The sequence below is a fragment of the Perca fluviatilis genome, chromosome 8, assembly GCF_010015445.1.
Source record: "Perca fluviatilis chromosome 8, GENO_Pfluv_1.0, whole genome shotgun sequence".
Lineage (NCBI taxonomy): Eukaryota > Metazoa > Chordata > Actinopteri > Perciformes > Percidae > Perca > Perca fluviatilis.
The window spans coordinates 7,793,693-7,810,971 of NC_053119.1; the positions used below are offsets into that span (position 1 = coordinate 7,793,693).

Sequence of the window (17,279 nt, forward strand, 5' to 3'; positions counted from 1 at the left end):
TCAACCAGAGTTAAAAATTCCAACACAAAGAAAGCGTAAGGTAACGGACCTCCAGCCGAAAACAGGGAGATCTGGCGGAATTTCGTTACTAATGTAACGGCAACAACACTGTCATGACTCTGGCACAGCTTTAGTAAGAACCTTCTGAGACACTTAACTCACCAATGGACAAACTATTGGTGGCTTGTATGGCCTGCTGCAGTCAGTCCTTTATATTTCTCAACAAATAACCAATATTTTTCTCTCCACCAGCTAGTACTTGAACTTCTTGTGGATGCAGCCAAACATGCAGGGCTTATACACTGGCTACATCTGTGGCTAAAGATGCAGTACAATCAAATCAAGTCAAAGAGAAGTAGTGTAAGCCAAGAGGTGCCTGGTTTGCAAGATATTTGGTGTTTGGATGTGTGATTTTGTTCACTCTTGCCGTTTTTCCAACGTTGCTGTGTTTATTTGAAACGCTTCACAATGCTGTGTACACTGATACACACCATGAATTAAAGAAGAAGGAAAGATTTATACGGAGTCTGGCATACACAACAATAGATCCACAGAATCTCCTGAGGACAAATCAAGCCTCGGGGATGAAAAAGTGGAAGACATTAACAAGTTTTTTGGTGCTTCGCCAGCACACCTTGACAGGGAGTTGGTTGAAGGACTACAATCCAGATTGTGTCATATTTTCCTGGGCATTGCCTTCACTGGAGTTTTGCTTTAAGCAGAGTTGCACTGAAGTAATTTCATTACGATATTTCCTCTTAGTCCAGTGTCATGGTCGAGAAAAAAAATGTCTTACCTTTCTCTCCTTATAGCAGAAAAAGCACAGGCGTAACTGATCTGTCTGTTCCATTAAGGTGTGTCAGTCAGACTGCATAAACTGTACAATATCAGGGCCCTTGCCCTAGTACACCAAATTGGAATGCAGCCATTATGGATTGATTAATCAATTAGTTAAATATGTTTGGCAAGTAAAAATGTTTTGGTCACACTTTACAGCAGCTTGGAAAACTAAAACTTGTATATTGCCAAAGCAATTACCATTAAATGATTTTAAGGGGGCTTTCACACTTGCTTCATTTAGTTCGGTTCAATCGCACTAGAGTTCGTTTCCCCCCTTGGTGCAGTTCGGTTGGACAGGTGGGAATCCAACAATCACTCTGGGATGTGCACCAAAAGCGGACCAAACAAGTGTCCCGACACCTCCTTGATGAGGTGGTCTCGGTACGCTTTCAAGACAAATCTGGAGTGATTTGTTTGTGTTGAGAATGTGATCCGACCTCAAACCGCACCAACTACTGTATGTGTACTCCGCAAGTCAGAGCTAAATGGCTCCTGGTGTCAGGTGTACTTTGCAATCTGCGATGCGGCCGAGCAGCAAACTGAAGCAGCTCTGCAGTGTTTCTCTCACAGAAATAGACGGCGGTCAAGCTCGCTGTCACTCGCATTTCCGCGGTCAAACCAGCTGCCGCTAAAGTTGGAGACAGACAACGGCAAGAAGCAGAGCGAAGTCTCGGTGACAACATCAGACTATTTGAATGAAATGAGCTGGTTTGACCATGAAGATGCAAGGGATGTGCACTAGTCCGGAACACAGGACCTTCTTCCTGTATTTACTTTCTTGCTCGACCCAGACCAAGGTACACATCTGACCAAAAAGCGGAGCGAATGTTCTTGCGTGGTTTGTAGTGACGCATTTTGGTACGGTTGGATTTTTCCAGGTGTGAAACGAAACGGAACCAAGGGGAAATCGCTCCAAGTTTACAAACTCATCAACTGATTTGGACCAGGGCAAAACGAACTCTACGTGTGGAAACGTCCTGAATAGTAGAGATGGCCCGATACCTTTTTTTGCTTCCCAATACCGATCCGATACCAGTGTGTCATATATTTTATTATGTTTTAACAACTGTATACTACTATCCCTGTATGGATGTGATATGATTTCTATCTTTGTTGTCGGTCTGGCTCAGGTTAAACTCTTTGTGAAACATGAACAAACACAAACAATGAATGCCACAGAACGTTCTTTAATTGTCCAGTTTGACAGTCACTTATAACGGAAAAAGAACATAAATAAACTAATTTAACGTAGATTTTCTTTAGGGATTTATTACATAGTATCGGATCGGTGCATAAACTCCAGTACTTCCCGATACCGATACCAGCGTTTTAGGCAGTATCAGAGCCGAGACCGATACTGGTATCGGTATCGGACCATCTCTACTGAATAGTAAAGTATAACAAAGTTAAGTAAACGCTTTTACACTTGATATTTGGGGAAATTCCATTTTTGTTATCTTTTTGAGAGTTGGATGGAAAGAACAATATCAGTCAGCTTCAACCTTTACAACATAACATCACTGTCTGTTTCCTGATAAGCAGTAATCCTGAGTTCAACTTCTTTCAATTGAAAGAAATAACTTGTAAAAGAGGCTTTAAATCTAGCTGCTAACTTCTACCATAGTTGAGCAGGTTGAAAGAGATGTGAGACAGCTGGTTTGGGGGCACAGAGCAAGAGGATGCAGCCACCGGCGGAAACATTGTATCCTCTGAGACATGTTGGGAAGTATTTCAGACACACACACACACACACACACACACACACACACACACACACACACACACACACACACACACACACACACACACACACACACACACACACACACACACACACACACTCCATCCTGTCTTTACATGTCACACATACACACTTTGTCTCTGCAGACTATCTCACACATGCAGGACTTACACACAAACACTTTCAATAACACACACATGTCAAACTCTAACATAAAGACACCCAGACTGATGAACACACTGTTCCCACTTAGTTCTATCACACACACACACACACACACACACACACACACACACACACACACACACACACACACACACACACACACACACACACACACACACACACACACACACACACACACACACACACCTGGAACAGCATTTATCATTTGCGGTTACGCTGCAATTACAGGCCTGGGAGCAAACAGAACAGAACAGGATCTCTAATGGGGTGTGTGGTTGCTCCAGTTACATGACGCCCTATAAATTAAACCATTCCCCCGAAACACACACGCAAATATTTATACACACACAAATAGATATAGTGCATGGGCACACATAATCTTTTTGCCCTGTCAGGACGGAGCAGCAATGCCATATATCCTCCAAAAACAAAGCACTGACGAGACACTGCAGGGATGGGAGTAGTGGAATGTGTGTGCGATTCCAGTAAATACTAATAACACTCTGCATTGTAAACTCTAAATGTGATTTTGTTGGTTGGCTGATACACCGTTCGCCCTCGCCTCACCCTCGCATCGCCCTCAGAAATGCCTTGTTTTCCCGAGTCATTCCTTCCACTGTTTGAGCCTCATGATCAACGTTAGCTTTGCAACAGCGAGTATAATGGGTGGCTTTCCGCTGGGGACGAAGCCATACAACAGGCATCTCTCTGGAGGTAATAGCGGTGTAAATTACAGCTTATTGTATTAAGCAAGCCGGTGGGGGGGGAGTTTGGCATCTAAACACGGCCACTGTGTTATTCCCACAGTGGCCCAACTAGAGCCGAGGGAAACACTTCCTGAGCCAGAATGGAGTTCATTGGGGGGGTACAACGCTCTTTTTCTTTCACTGCCTCAGCTCCATATTCCCTCTTGTCTAGTCCGCTGGGAGCGACCAGGAAACTGAAATACGTGCAAAGTTGACAGGTTCTTTTTGTCATACAAACAATGAAATGACCTCCTCTCACAGATTCTTACTGTAGCTTATGGCCGCAGGGTCGTCAGTTTAAATGCAAGCCTTGGAAAATCAGCAACTAAGGGAAAGTGAATGAGACACTGCAGTCACACCCGGATACCTTTGAGCAGCTAGGTTTGGCTTGATGTATAAGCCTAGGTAATTCCAACTTGGGTCTTTTGTTATAATTTCTATCTATCATTTCTGTTATCATGGTTATCATTTCTACCATGTTATAAAAAAAAACAAAAACATTTTACTCAACAAATTAAAGTGATGGTTCGGAGTAATTCACCCTAGGGTCCTTTGCACCATGACCTCGAGCCAAACACCCCCCCAGAAGCTTTTTTCACCCGGGTCGAACATTGGAAGAGTTAGCTAGAGTACTACTTGTAGACGTAATTGAGGTAAGTTTGGAGACATTACCTTATTTAATCATTGAATTAATAAATATTTTTGTTGTAACTCTTTTCGGTGTAGTAATTTGTAGACGGCCCTAAGCACTCGTCTAACTGCAGGTAGCAGCAGCAGCAACAGAGAGCTGAGGAGAGCAGGCAAGTGTTCATAAACTTCTGGTGTACTTACAAACTTTCCAATCCATCGTTTTATGAGAGCATAACCTATTTGTACTACTTGTAGATGTTTGGTATCATTTCGGGCATTATTAGTGGGGTAACTTACAAGATACAAACGTGGGTCCATTAGCCCCTGCGCTAAGCTATTCAGCTGATAACGCTACTCTAGCTAACTCTCCCAATGTTCGACCCAGGTGAAAAAAGCTTCTGGGGGGGTGTTTGGCTCGAGGTCATGGTGCAAAGGACCCTAGGGTGAATTACTCCGAACCATCACTTTAAGTGCTTCTATCTGGGAACAAAGCAACATGGAAGTACTGTACAGGGCAAAAAACCCACAAACGTTCAGACTCAACAAGCCACTAACCAAAAGTGTGTTGAGACAGACATATGGGTAATAATCCCTCATGTCACAGGAAAACTGTGCTCACACATCTTCGGCTATAGTACAGTACAGTACTGCAGGTGAGTGTTAAAACAGGAAGTCGGTCTGTGATGGCTGTTTGGGTAACTGTTAATGTTCGGCTTCCTTTTATCTTCCAACAAGTTTGGCCAACCTGTGGGTATGTTTAAAACCTGTACTATCGTCTTCCGATTTCGCCAAATTACCAGAAAAAAAGCCATGAAAAGCCACGAAAATAAGACTGGGGCAGTTTGAAAATGTAAATATATGAATGAGATGGAGGATGTCAGTGAAAATGAGTTAGTTATTTTCCTGTTCTCATTTTCCTCTTCAGGTTCTGTAGGCCTACTACCATTTCATCATCCCTTGTAATCCATTCCTTTTTTTCATCTTAGGTTTCTTTCCTACTGTGTCTCTTTCGCCCCAACTTTTCTTCCGCTTTTGATGTCTCTTTTTCTGCCTCCACCTTCTTTCCTTGCTCTTTCTCCCTCTATATCTTCTAACTCACCTGAAATCAAATCAAATCTATTCAGTTTGTGGTCGGTTTCACCTGCACGATCACACATAAATCTGTATTGCTCAATCAATCAATGTTATCACCATTAGCGATAATTTCACCAATGTTTACGTAGGACTAATAGCTAATAAAAGTTAAGAAATATCAGAGTTCGGTTCATTCTGTCACAACTTTCCGTCTCCCTCCCTCTGTGTCTCAGATGATGAGGCAGAACTCATTTGATAAAATGGAAAGTTTTGCAGTGCAGGGCAGCTGCTCTCCTCTTCAGACCTTTTAAACCCCTTCAGCTAAAACAATGAACTTCGGCCAATTCAGCCTACCACAAAAAAAACCTAAGGAGGGTCTGGGAGGGGGTCGACGGTAGAGAAGCACAGCGACAGCTGCACGGGAAGCTCTGTGAGCAGAAAATGCCGTGCGAGGGAACGTGTCAGCGAAGCCCGTCGTTCAGCATTAACGTGCCGTTCGGCTTGTAAGCCCCCTCGCACCCCACTACCACCGCCCCTACCCCTCCCTCCATCCCATTCCGTGCAGCTGTTGGCCCCTTTTTTCCACGGCTCTCTCGCCTGTTTTTTTTTTTTTTCTCTTCTCCATGCATGTCTTTTCATTCTTGTGTTTCAAAAACACGTGAGGTAATTCAGCTTTCACTTCATGCACGTTATTCCATTCCTTGTCGTTTTTTTGGGTCCAGCACGGGACCGATGCACAAATACGTCACTCGCTGTACTTTGCAGCTGTAACCATCGCATGCATGCAGTGTACAGTTAAGAGTGGATGGGCAAAAATAAGTGACCACATGAAAAGGGAGGGAAAGTGAGTACAGTGAGTCACAGTGTGACATGCAGCTACACAGGTTAGTCATATTGACTTAATTAATGCTAGATGCCAAAATGCTATATTTTACCCTGATGATCAGCAGTTTGTAGGACTCTTCAAAACAAAATGGACCTCCAACAGGCCAAATCAGCATTTTAACTTGCACTAAAAGCTACAAATCTATTTCATGTGCCAGGTAAGTGTGGGGGGTGAAAAAAAAAAAAATTAAAAAAAAAAAAAAAGGGGAAAAAAAAAAACTCAAAAAAAAAAAAAAAATTTTCTCTACTCAACCGGGGGCAAAAAAAAAAAAATTAAAAAAATTGAGTGAGTTATATGTGTGTCTAAAACAGGGCTATTTGTTTGAGAAGGGAAAGTTTTTTTTAGACATCTAAGTTACACACAGCCACGTTTCAAATGTATTTGAATGACTATATTTCAAGAGACAGTTGTATGTAAAACCTTCATATTTCAACCGAATTTAGCCTAATTTCAACCTCAACATCTTTTGACCTGGAAATTACAAAATCAGTGCTAACTTAGAAGCCAAATACCTGCTAAATGCAAGAGTGATCTCCGTCTCTGACAAGACTATATAGACACTTTAAATCTCTCTGACACTCTCAGCAAAAATTGCTAATTAAAGCTTCTGAAAGTGTGTTTAAATGTCAGCGCTGCGGTTGAGAGATAACTTGCAATCAAGGCCAGGGCTCAAGGATGCATATCTTGATGGAAAGAGCGCATACAGTAACCTTTAACAAAAAAAGGAAGAGAAGTGAAGGAAAGCAAGAGGGTTAAGGCCACTTCGGTGTATGTGGTATTTAATATTCAGACCTTTTTAGGAGTTTACATTATTTTGTCCATTATGTGAGGCCTTGACCCTGCCTCGGGTGTACCAGCGCTTTCATTCCACCAGTGTCACCAAGACAAACGACTGCATATTAATTATGGAAGAGGGGAGTCTGAGTCTTTATGATAGGCTGACATAAAAAATTGCTCAAAACGGAATCTAAATTATTGCTCCACATGATTCAAACTCAAACACCTCCTTTTGAGCAGTTCAACTGTGTCAGCCCATGTTATCTGTGCTGTTAAAGTAAAAAATTATTGTATGTATTCTCTCAAACTGTCCTTAAACAAGACACGTAAAATATGCACTTTCCCGCCTTATTTATTAGTTATCCCATGACTAAAACCATGTCCCATGATTAAAATCCCCTAAAGCAGTATTGACAGGTCATGTATGAGACGGTGAAAGCAGCTGACAAAAAAAAATCAAGAGGTTGTAATCCACTGTTGGTTTGTACAACGATAGGCAAAATGGGACTGTTTGCTCAGATGGCAAACTGGAACGTAGGCTTTTTGGAGGCTCACTGAGCGCAGGTCAAAGGTAAGCAAATTGTGCAAACAGAAAGGTCCTGGGTGCCTGGTCATAGTTTCCCCCAACATGCCTCTAGCAGAGGCACCTGGAGCTGATGTGTGTTGTGTCTCCAGCAGGGCGCTTACACTCCTCATGTACCAACATCCTGCCGAATTTACATGAACAACAAGAGGTGGATACCACACTGGCTGCTGTGGCCTCAGGCTCTCTGTTTTCGCCTAACTGCTGGTATTTTACATGCAAATGAGGTTCCTGCCAGTCTTTTAAAGACACTTTTTTGTAAAAAAAAATTAATAAAAAATAAATCACTAAAGACACAAACATGATTTCTTTACCTGTATGTGGCGTCCGTCGGCGGTGCCCAGGTATGCCACAGCGCGGCCATGGACCGGCATCACAGTGATAGAGGTAACCAAGGTGTTGGTCAGCTCTTTGTGCCAGTACTCCAGCCTTTGGACAAACTGGGTCACCTGCAGGCGGTACTTGCCCTCTTTCCCTTCATGGATTCCCTCATGTGGGTCGCAGTCGTCCGATGAACTCTGAAAAAAATAAATAAAATCAAATGCATTAGTTTTCCCCAAGAATAACAAGATATACAGTAAGAATAACAGTGGAGAGAGTGTTTCTTATTGCGGTTACAGGCATGATATTGATACGACATTAGGTGCAGCCAAGAAATGTTGGCAACGTCAGTGTGGTCATGTTTAACGTTAAAAAAACATCCACTTCTAAGTAGTGAACTTGCATAAAAATGAAAAGCTGGTGCAAGCAGTAAAGACTGAAGCTGATTGCCACACATATAAGATAATGCACTGTACACCATATATTCTGTGAATGGTCAGCAAGATTAGATCGCATTATCCAAACACATAGCCCCTCCTAAAAACTACTGGTTATATAATATCATGTCAAACTATCGTCTTTCATATCTGGCCCGATGGGGGAGGGTTAAGAACCAAACCTCCTAAGCCCCCCTTAGCTACTCTTTCATCAGGCCGTGCTCGTAATGGAGGTCTCGGCCTGATAGTACCTCTAGGGCGAGTACACGCTTTGTTGAATAGAAGTTTAAGGACGGCAGGATTTCATGGGAAACAGCAAGAAGACTTTCATGCTGTTTTTCATTCCATGAACAAAAAAAAACAAAACATTTTCCCTATCCAATGGGCAACCCCACTTTATTTTCTCTCTTTCTCAACCCCCTTCTTTCTCTTCTCCTTCCTCACTTGAGTGTATAACCAAAATCTGTCCCTCCCGCTCCACTTTGGGGATTTTCAAACGTCGCTGGGTTGTGCAGATTGTTGTGTCTGGAGCCTTTGGAGCATACAGTGAATGCACAGACTGTAGACAGAGCTGGATTCTGGGCCTTTTCTCTATCAGTACCCGCCCTCCCCCTCTCCCCTTATTGCTCTCTCATTGCTCCGGCTCTTTTTGTGTTTAGTCATGGTGTCCTGTCCCAGCCTCAGGTTTCATTAATTATTAATGACCCAGAGGGTGGCGGGCCTCTTATGGCTCTTAAGGTCCTTGACCTGATTGCCTGACCAGGCCGGAGCTTTCTGTTGTTTTCTCAGCTTCAGTGGATCGTGACCTCTTCACTGGAGTCACAAGTAGGGGGGGGGGGGAGGAGTACAGGTAGAATGATTATGAGGACCTGTGGACGGCTTCTTTCAAAGTGCCTCACAGAGCCTGTAATGCGTTCAGTTTAAGCAGGAAACTCCTGACTGATTTGCTCTCCTCACAGATATGTTGTGACCTTGGTTTCTACCTTTTGTTGTGACTTAAAGTGTAAAAACTGATCTTTTTGCATCAGAAGAAGTGGATTTTAATCACAAAAAGACTCATGGTCTCTTTCTGCCCCTACCTAAAGCACTGTCTGGGTCATTAGGCCGTTATTTGTGGTTTGTGTGAAACATGCGGCATCATTTGTTTAGTGTAGATCTCAAAAGGCGAGCTTTGAAGATGAAGAGAACAATGGTGGGAGAAATAAATCAGGAAAGTTTCTTTCTTGGTGACATTACATAGCCGAGACGAACAGGGCCGCGTGGGGAGGGAAGCCGAGGAAAGCAGAGTCAGTTAGCCAGCTTTGGCTAACTGACAAGCGCGCAGCAAAGCAAACCTTGGTCAAATGAAGTGTCCTCAAGGCCAATGGCGGCAGTTAGAGAGACAATGGTGAAGTCAAACCCAGGGAAAATGTGGAGGAAATTGAAAGCTGGCTGAAAGGTTGAATGTTTTTATGCCAAATGCACAGCTGTGAGGTGGTGCAGCCAGCTGATCTGCACTGAATTACTGGAGGAGCTCAAACCGTATAAGAAATGACAGTTTGTGACTGAAATTGAGTTGAAATTAGATAAAGACATGGACGAGGGGTTGATAAAAGCAGAAGAAACATCTCTCCTTCAAACATGATGGACAGGTTGCCTTTGATCTGTGGATCTGTGTGCGTCTACTTTCACCCAGACATTTAGTGTAAAATACGATTCACTTGCACTATCGGAACAGATTAGCACTGAGCACATAAGAAAAATATGTGAATCTGCCAAAACTCTTCCCACTTCTCAAAACTACGACAGATAGAGACGTCATCACTGTGGAGATTATGCCACGCGGCTCAAAAAACAGTCCCCTGGGCTGATTATTTTCAGAGCAAACAAACAGGACTTTGGGTTGTTTGTTGAAGCGGAGCAGAACGATGGGAGGGAGAAGTGGAAAAGGTCTTGGAGGCATTCCTCTGCCTCTGCTAAGGTATTCCTGAGGATCAAGGCAAATGAAATTGGACAGTGGAAAGGCTGTTTTGACAAGCTTCGTTTGAAGCTCCGCTGCTGCTGTCCGTGGCTTTTTCTTGGCACGGAGAGAGAGTTTTAGAGGGCGTCAAACAGAGGCAAACAGGTTCCTCCATAAATAAAGTCTTACACAAAGTTCAAAAGAGAATTTCAAGTACTAATCTCAAAGATTTACATGTATAATAAATGTCTGTTAAGTAGCCATCTATTGAGATAACACAATGGTGATTGAGTCTATGGCCCACTGATGAAAGCCCTTGCGTTTGCAGTTTTACGAACTGGCTGTCTGTGGCGACATTCCCGGGAAAAAATCCCAAGCGGCGCACAGCTCCTGACGGATTTTATCACCCAGCAGTGGTTGGTCCGCAAGAGAGGGTAGGCGGAGCCAACGCTACAGACTCACTCTTCACTTTACTCGTGTGTGAAGAGGCATACTGTTTTTTTCCGATCTCTTCTAGCAGGGTGATGTTTTTTGATCATGCACAACAAAACAAAATGTACAAGAATGAAATCCCCCTTCCAATACCATGGATAAGTGCCACTCGGGCCAGCCATGCCAAAAGACTTATTTATGAACTTTAATATTCAGTGGAAAATAATCCCAAAATTAAATAGCACAACGTGGTGTCAACATAAAACAATTAGTCCTTCCAGAAAAATGTGGAGTTTGTTTTTGTGATTGTTGCGGGCAAAAATCCTTGATTATGCCGCACGTTTTCTTAAAAAATGCGATGGAATATGCGGGATATTTATGCAATTTTATGCAATGAAATTGCGGAAACTTGCAAAAATTGCAGTTTGATGAAAAGGAGAAAAAAAAGTGATTCCCCCAACACCCTGCTTTTCAATGTTCACGTTGCGCAATTATGTCACTTCATAATGTTCCCAAGGCAACAGGGAAAAATGGCTGCTCTTGTGTGAAGAAAACGCAACATTTTTCAACTTTCTGCTAAGATATATGTGACTTTTGTGCAACGAAAATGTGGGGGATTATGAAATCATGCAAGCCCCGCATATTTTGCGCGGAAATCGGCAATTTATGCGGCGAAAGTGCGGCGTGTTTGAAAAAATGCGGCCCCCGCATGAATATGTGGACTTTGGCTGATTATGTGTTGAATTATGCAATCGTATAATTGCGTTTTTCTGGAGGGACTGAACAATGCGGGGAGCGGAGTTCACTTCCTGGTGAAAACAAAAGACTTTCACTCAGGAAACTTGGTTCGTTCCTCGGGAGTGTTTTAATCCAAATCACAATCTTATTTGTCGCGGCATGACGCTCACGTTTTCTGGCTAAACTCCACTACCACGGCCCCCTGAAAGGCTCGCAGTCACCTGTTGGCGGCTAAACACGTCTACCAACTGCCGCTTATACGACTGAGCTCTGTAGCGGCTAAATACGACCGGCAACGGAAAATCACACCCTGGCCGAACAAAGAAAGAAAAGAGTGATGACTACAGACGAACTTTAAGTATAAGTGAGATCCAAAATCAGGCCTACACATAGGTGCTGCCAAAGGGAACGAAACCGAGATCTTTGAGATTGTAACTTTAAATATATATTCATCATTCATGACAACCTCCGTCGACAACCACAATATTGGAACAACAGTTTACAGTGGCCAGTGATGGACAGAAATACAAAATGCTCGTTGTGGCCGGGTTGGTTCAGTGGGTAGAGCAGGCGCACATATACTGAGAGGCTTATGCCTCAACGCAGAGGTCCAGGGTTCAAATCCGACCTGTGACGATTTCCTACATGTCTTCCCCCTCTCTCTCCCCCCTTTCTCACCTAGCTGCCCTATCAAATAAAAGCCCGAAAAAGAAATACAAAACATTCACAATAAGCTTTCAAGCTAATTAGACACGAAAAGTTCGTGAAGAAAGCAAGGAAAACCTGTTTTTTTTTATTGATCCTAAAACTGTGTAATGGTGGTTTTCTAACGCTAGCAGCAGCTTCTAAACTAGAGTACGAGCGACAAGAGGCTACGAATCGCAAGCAAAGAAGCCCCATTTTAAGAGCTTTAAAAAGATAGGAGATCCTGCAGAACCTGTTACATAGTCATCAAAATGCCATTGAAATAAAGGTTATAATCTTGTCAACTTTAATAAAATGCAGTCCAGTTTTGATAGCTAGCAAGATATCTTTTAACCTGCAGGTGACTAAAACCACATGCACTAGGCTTTGCTGGCATTGGATACTTCAACAAAACAACTTTTATTAAAAAAATAGGTACACAGCGTAAGGGCACTGTCGGTGCTACAGAACCATTTTGGTTCATATCAGGACAGTATTAAGGTTTAATACCCAGCCCTAACGGCGGAACTGATTCCATTTGAAGTTAAGTTTTAAAACACATTTTTCACCTTTCTCTTACATTCATCTTTTGGAAGATTTACGGTGTTGGCAAGTGCTCCTGATGTTGTACATCTCTCAGGCCATTTTGTGAACGTGTCTTCTTGCCGTAGAACAGGCACCGTCGGGCAGATCCATGAAATATTGTACACCTTTTGCCCCATACTTAACCAGCAGCCATTGTCCCCAAAACAACGGCATGGCGATAGGGTTTCGGTGTCGTGGGGCTCCTTAACCCTGCGGCACTGCTCAGGAGAGTCAAGAAGGGGGTGAAAGGTGATCTGCGTGGCCTAATGTCGTTTTCATGCTCTCACTGGGGCCCCTGGGTCTCATGTGAATAGACACGCTAATGCCTGAATTGTAAACCATGGGCTGGGTTAATGGCAGGAGAGGGTTTGGGTACAAACACTGTCACTGCTGTGCAAAAATAGGGTAAAGGCGCTCCTGCTAATGTACAAAAATACACATCGTGTTGTGGAGGCTTAGCCCGAGTGAGCAGACTTGCACACATGCACAAAGTCTGTCTGACGCTCAGCTGGCTCTCTCACTGGAATAACAGACCTTTGACCGGCGGAGTGCATGTGCAATTGCGCACTCCAGGCAGCGGAGAGGTTTGGTTGTCGTCGGGGTGTGTGGAAATGCATTTTTTAGAGAAAGTGAAATGCAAAGGAATGTGGAGTGCACAAATAGGTCTGTGTGCGTGTGTGTGCATTGTTGCAGCAATGTTGGGGCGCGCATTACAGTACACCACCTGGACTTACGGTGCACGTTACTCTGCAACCTGACTCTCAGTTGCTGTAATTACCGTGAAGTGTCTGTGTGTGTGTGTGTGTGTGTGTGTGTTTAAGTACGCAGGTGGCTGGTCGCACCATGTGCATGGAGTCATGTGCTAATGTGTGTTTATGTGTCTGTGTGTGTACCTGTTGCTGCAGGGGACTGTGAGGGTGTTAGGGACAGTTAAGGGAGAGAGAGAAGCTGACAATAGGGTGAAGACAGACTCTGGCGCTTGCAGTGCAGCTGGCCTCCCCCCCCCCCCAGACGCCAGGCAGGACTACAGCCTTGCTTATAATGGGGCCTCGTACATAAACAGGTCCAACAGAAGACCGGGCGAATAACATGTGGAGATTATAGTCAAATTAGACTTCTCCAGTTTTTCAGAAATGTGAAAATAACAAAACTGTAGGGACATATTTCCATTTCATGACATCTGGACTTTGAAGTTTTGAAGAGCCATTAGTGATGTAGTACTGATAATATTACTAATATATTACCGGTATGTTGTAATCATTGTGCAGTGTTTAGTCTAATAGCTAAAGATTGCAGTGGGAGCTTTCCACAGATACAATTTCAAACCCCTTCGACACATCTGATTCCAAAACTGGACAGAACAAAACCAGTGCTCGGGTGGAGATTGGGACACATTTTACAATCCTATTTAGTTGACTTGCCATTTCCTCCGATGCTTCGCAGTATACAGTTTGTCATATGCACAGATAATGGACACTCCGTGCCAAAAAAATGGGATCTTGGATTCATTTAGCATGTATGAATATTTTCCAAAATAGACACCGTTTTAGAAATGACAGTCTTCATAGTGTCAATCACTGTGGCCGTCTCGATGCAGAGGGGCAGCAAACTGGAGGTTTCTAAAATCACTGGTTTCCAAAAAACATCCTTCATGTAAAATTACAACCACTGTCATTTTCCAATCCACTACTGAAAGGTCTTTTTGCTCTGAATGTATGAATGTTGAGATAAACACATGTAAAGCAATGTGAAAGCAGATAGCAGTTTTGCAAGGAACCCGAAATGTAAAGATGGGACACTTTAACCAACAAGGCCATCGTCACACAAACTGATTTTCACACGGTTCACTTTCCAGATCCAGTGTTTTTGGGATTATCAACCATACCAGGGACTAAAAGCAAAGATAACAAAGTCAGCCTCTGCTACATCGATCTGAGTCCCCCAACTTTATAGAAGTGCGATACTACATTGCTTGAATCAACTCTCAATCAAGGCTGAAGACTTTTCTGTTTGATGCTGCCTGTTTTAAAGTAATTTTTCATTTCTTACACTCCACTGTAACTTCTATTCTTGTAAGATTGATTTATTTGATTAGGACAATGCATTTTTAGGCCTTTATTTGACAGGACGGATGAAGAAATGAAAGGGGAGAGAGAGAGGGGAATGACATGCAGCAAAGGGCCGCAGGTCGGAGCCGAACCCAGGCCCGCTGCGTCGAGGAGCAAACCTCCACATATGGGCGCCAACTCTACCAAGTGAGCTATCCGGGCACCCAGAACAATGCACATTAATCAACATTTCTGTAAATGCGCTAGCACGGCTAATTTTCAACTGTATTTACCTAGCATGCATGTCTTTACAGTGGGAGGAAACAGGAGCACCCGGAGAAAACCCCACACACACACAGGGGAGAACATGCTAACTCCCTACAGAAAGGCCCGTACCGGACCGGGCGTCAAACTCTGCCGTGGCTACTTGCTGTGAGGCAGAAGTGCTAACCACCGAGCCACCGTGCTGCCCTTCTTCTTGTATTTCATACCTGACTTATTCTATTTGAGCTGTTTTTATATTCTATTTCACAAATGTTTTCATTGTTTTGAACTGCTCTTTAATGTTTTATGTAAAGCACTTTGAATTGACTTGCTGCTGAAATGTGCTATACAAATAAAGCTGCCTTGCCTTGAGTCCTTAAACCAACCAGACCAGCAAGTACTTCGCAAGGCCCGGTCTATATTAGACTGTACAAACCACACCCTTCACTCAGAGTTCGAAACACTCCCCTCAGGTCTCAGATTTAGAGTATTCCAGCGCAAGAGCAACAGGAGTAAAATCTCCTTTGTTCCATGTGCAATAACTCCATGTGCAATAACTAACTAATTTGCACTCTCTTTTAAAAAAAAAGTTTTTAGAGCTCCAGTGGTGATAAGTGGTGTTGTGTGTATTACATACAGGAAACCTTTTTTGTACTCATGTCTTTGTATTGTTGTTCTGTCTATTTGTATGTTGTTTGAATGTGTTTCTTTTTATCTTTCACTTCTGACTGCATATCAAGTTTCCCATTTGGGATAATAAAGTGACTGAACTGAACTGAACCAAAGATATTCAAGTTGCCGATCCTTAAAGCTTTAGTGCGTAACTTTCGGATATTAATAAACGTCCATTCCTTTCATCCATTGCCAAATAAGTTGCTACAAAGCTAATTAAGACTATCAGCTCCACACAACTCTCTGTATTTCTCAGCATGACTATGTTCAGAAGATTGTGGCGTCCGGTGACTTTCCAACGCAGAAACTGAAGATAATGACCTCTTCTGAAGAGTCAATCATGTTTTTTTAATCCTCCGTGTCCTCCTTGGCTACTAGCAGCTGTGTGGAGGAGTGGTGGGGGGCTGTGCACGATCACGGAAGGCTTGTATCATGTGGACGCGCCGACAGTTTTGTTGTAATTACTTAGAATTCCTCATGGGGGCGACAGAAACTACGCACTTTAACCCATTAGCTGACCTTTTCACACAAAGGGTAACGATGGGGTCTATGATGAGGTATTCTATAAGTGGTTTGTACATTATCCACGCTCACAACATGTCATTTGTGTTTCCAGACTTCACATGCTTATTGCATGGACATTTTTTGAGCATGTGTTGGTAAAGTCTTTCCCAGGGAGGAAGTGGGAAATTACCTTTAATTGCCTAATTGTGTTTTATTTGTTGCCCACAATGATGCACTGCCCACGAATTGCAACCATCCAAAATAGCTCACAGATCTTTGCGCAATTCTTTATTTTTTTTAAAACAAAATCACTTCCTGTGCAAAATCTCTTCCTCCCCAAAGCAGGAATCCCCAAACATCACTGACTGAAAGGTATTCCCTTGTTCAGCCCAGATACTGAAAATAAGATCTTGTTTCTTCATGAAAATGTCTAAAAAGCCTCTCTGCGTTTCTCCCCCTTTTCCTCCGGGCCGGTCCTGAGTTAAATTTTGCCCGCCCACCTACCCTCCCAACCCCCACTTCAATTCTTCTCTTGACTGACCACCTTCCTCTCTTTTTTTCTATTTCCTTTACCTCTCTGCACACACACATCAATGCACAGCCCATTCTAACAGCTAAATAATCTGGTTGTGTGTTCTCCAGGCTTCTCCCACACAGGAACAATGCAGCTTCCAGCCTCTTAGCGCCACTAAATCACCCCAACTGTATGAAACCTGGCTGAGTGAATGATGATCCTGCATCCTCCGTCTCCTCTGCCTCCAACAGGAGACTAAAATACCATCTCTGAGAACACAGTTCGGGAGGATTTTTCATCGCTGCTTGACACAGCGACTTATTTTCCTGCATGTGTCAACATTTTTTCCTCCTCTTCTTCTCGGAGATCGGGGGATTTATGCGATTCAAAACAAGGGGAAGAATGATGAACTGCTGAGTTGGGTGATCGGGGGGGCAGAAGACACTATTTTCTGCTCTGTCTGGGAACTTCTTTTGATTCCACATCTTCTACTTAACGGCAACAGGACATTCTTCAGATGAGCTTTCCAGAGTTGCCTTGCAAATCATTTCGGTCAGACTGACACAGTAGCTAAAGTTACAGTCCGCTGATCAAAGAGAATTAGACCAGGTCAACTCCTTAAGACATTCTTACCTTCAGATAAAGATGAGATATTGAGAGAAAATATTTTTCACATGG

General features: G+C 43.2%; 1 protein-coding gene across 1 annotated transcript in view; it reads right to left on the bottom strand.

Moving 5' to 3' along the window:
* The window catches only part of met (MET proto-oncogene, receptor tyrosine kinase), a 93,958-nt gene that overhangs the window by 54,779 nt on the left and 21,900 nt on the right, over positions 1-17,279 (bottom strand). The window contains 1 exon segment of the mRNA XM_039808860.1: positions 7,778-7,981. Within this exon segment, the coding sequence (XP_039664794.1) occupies positions 7,778-7,981 (204 nt within the window).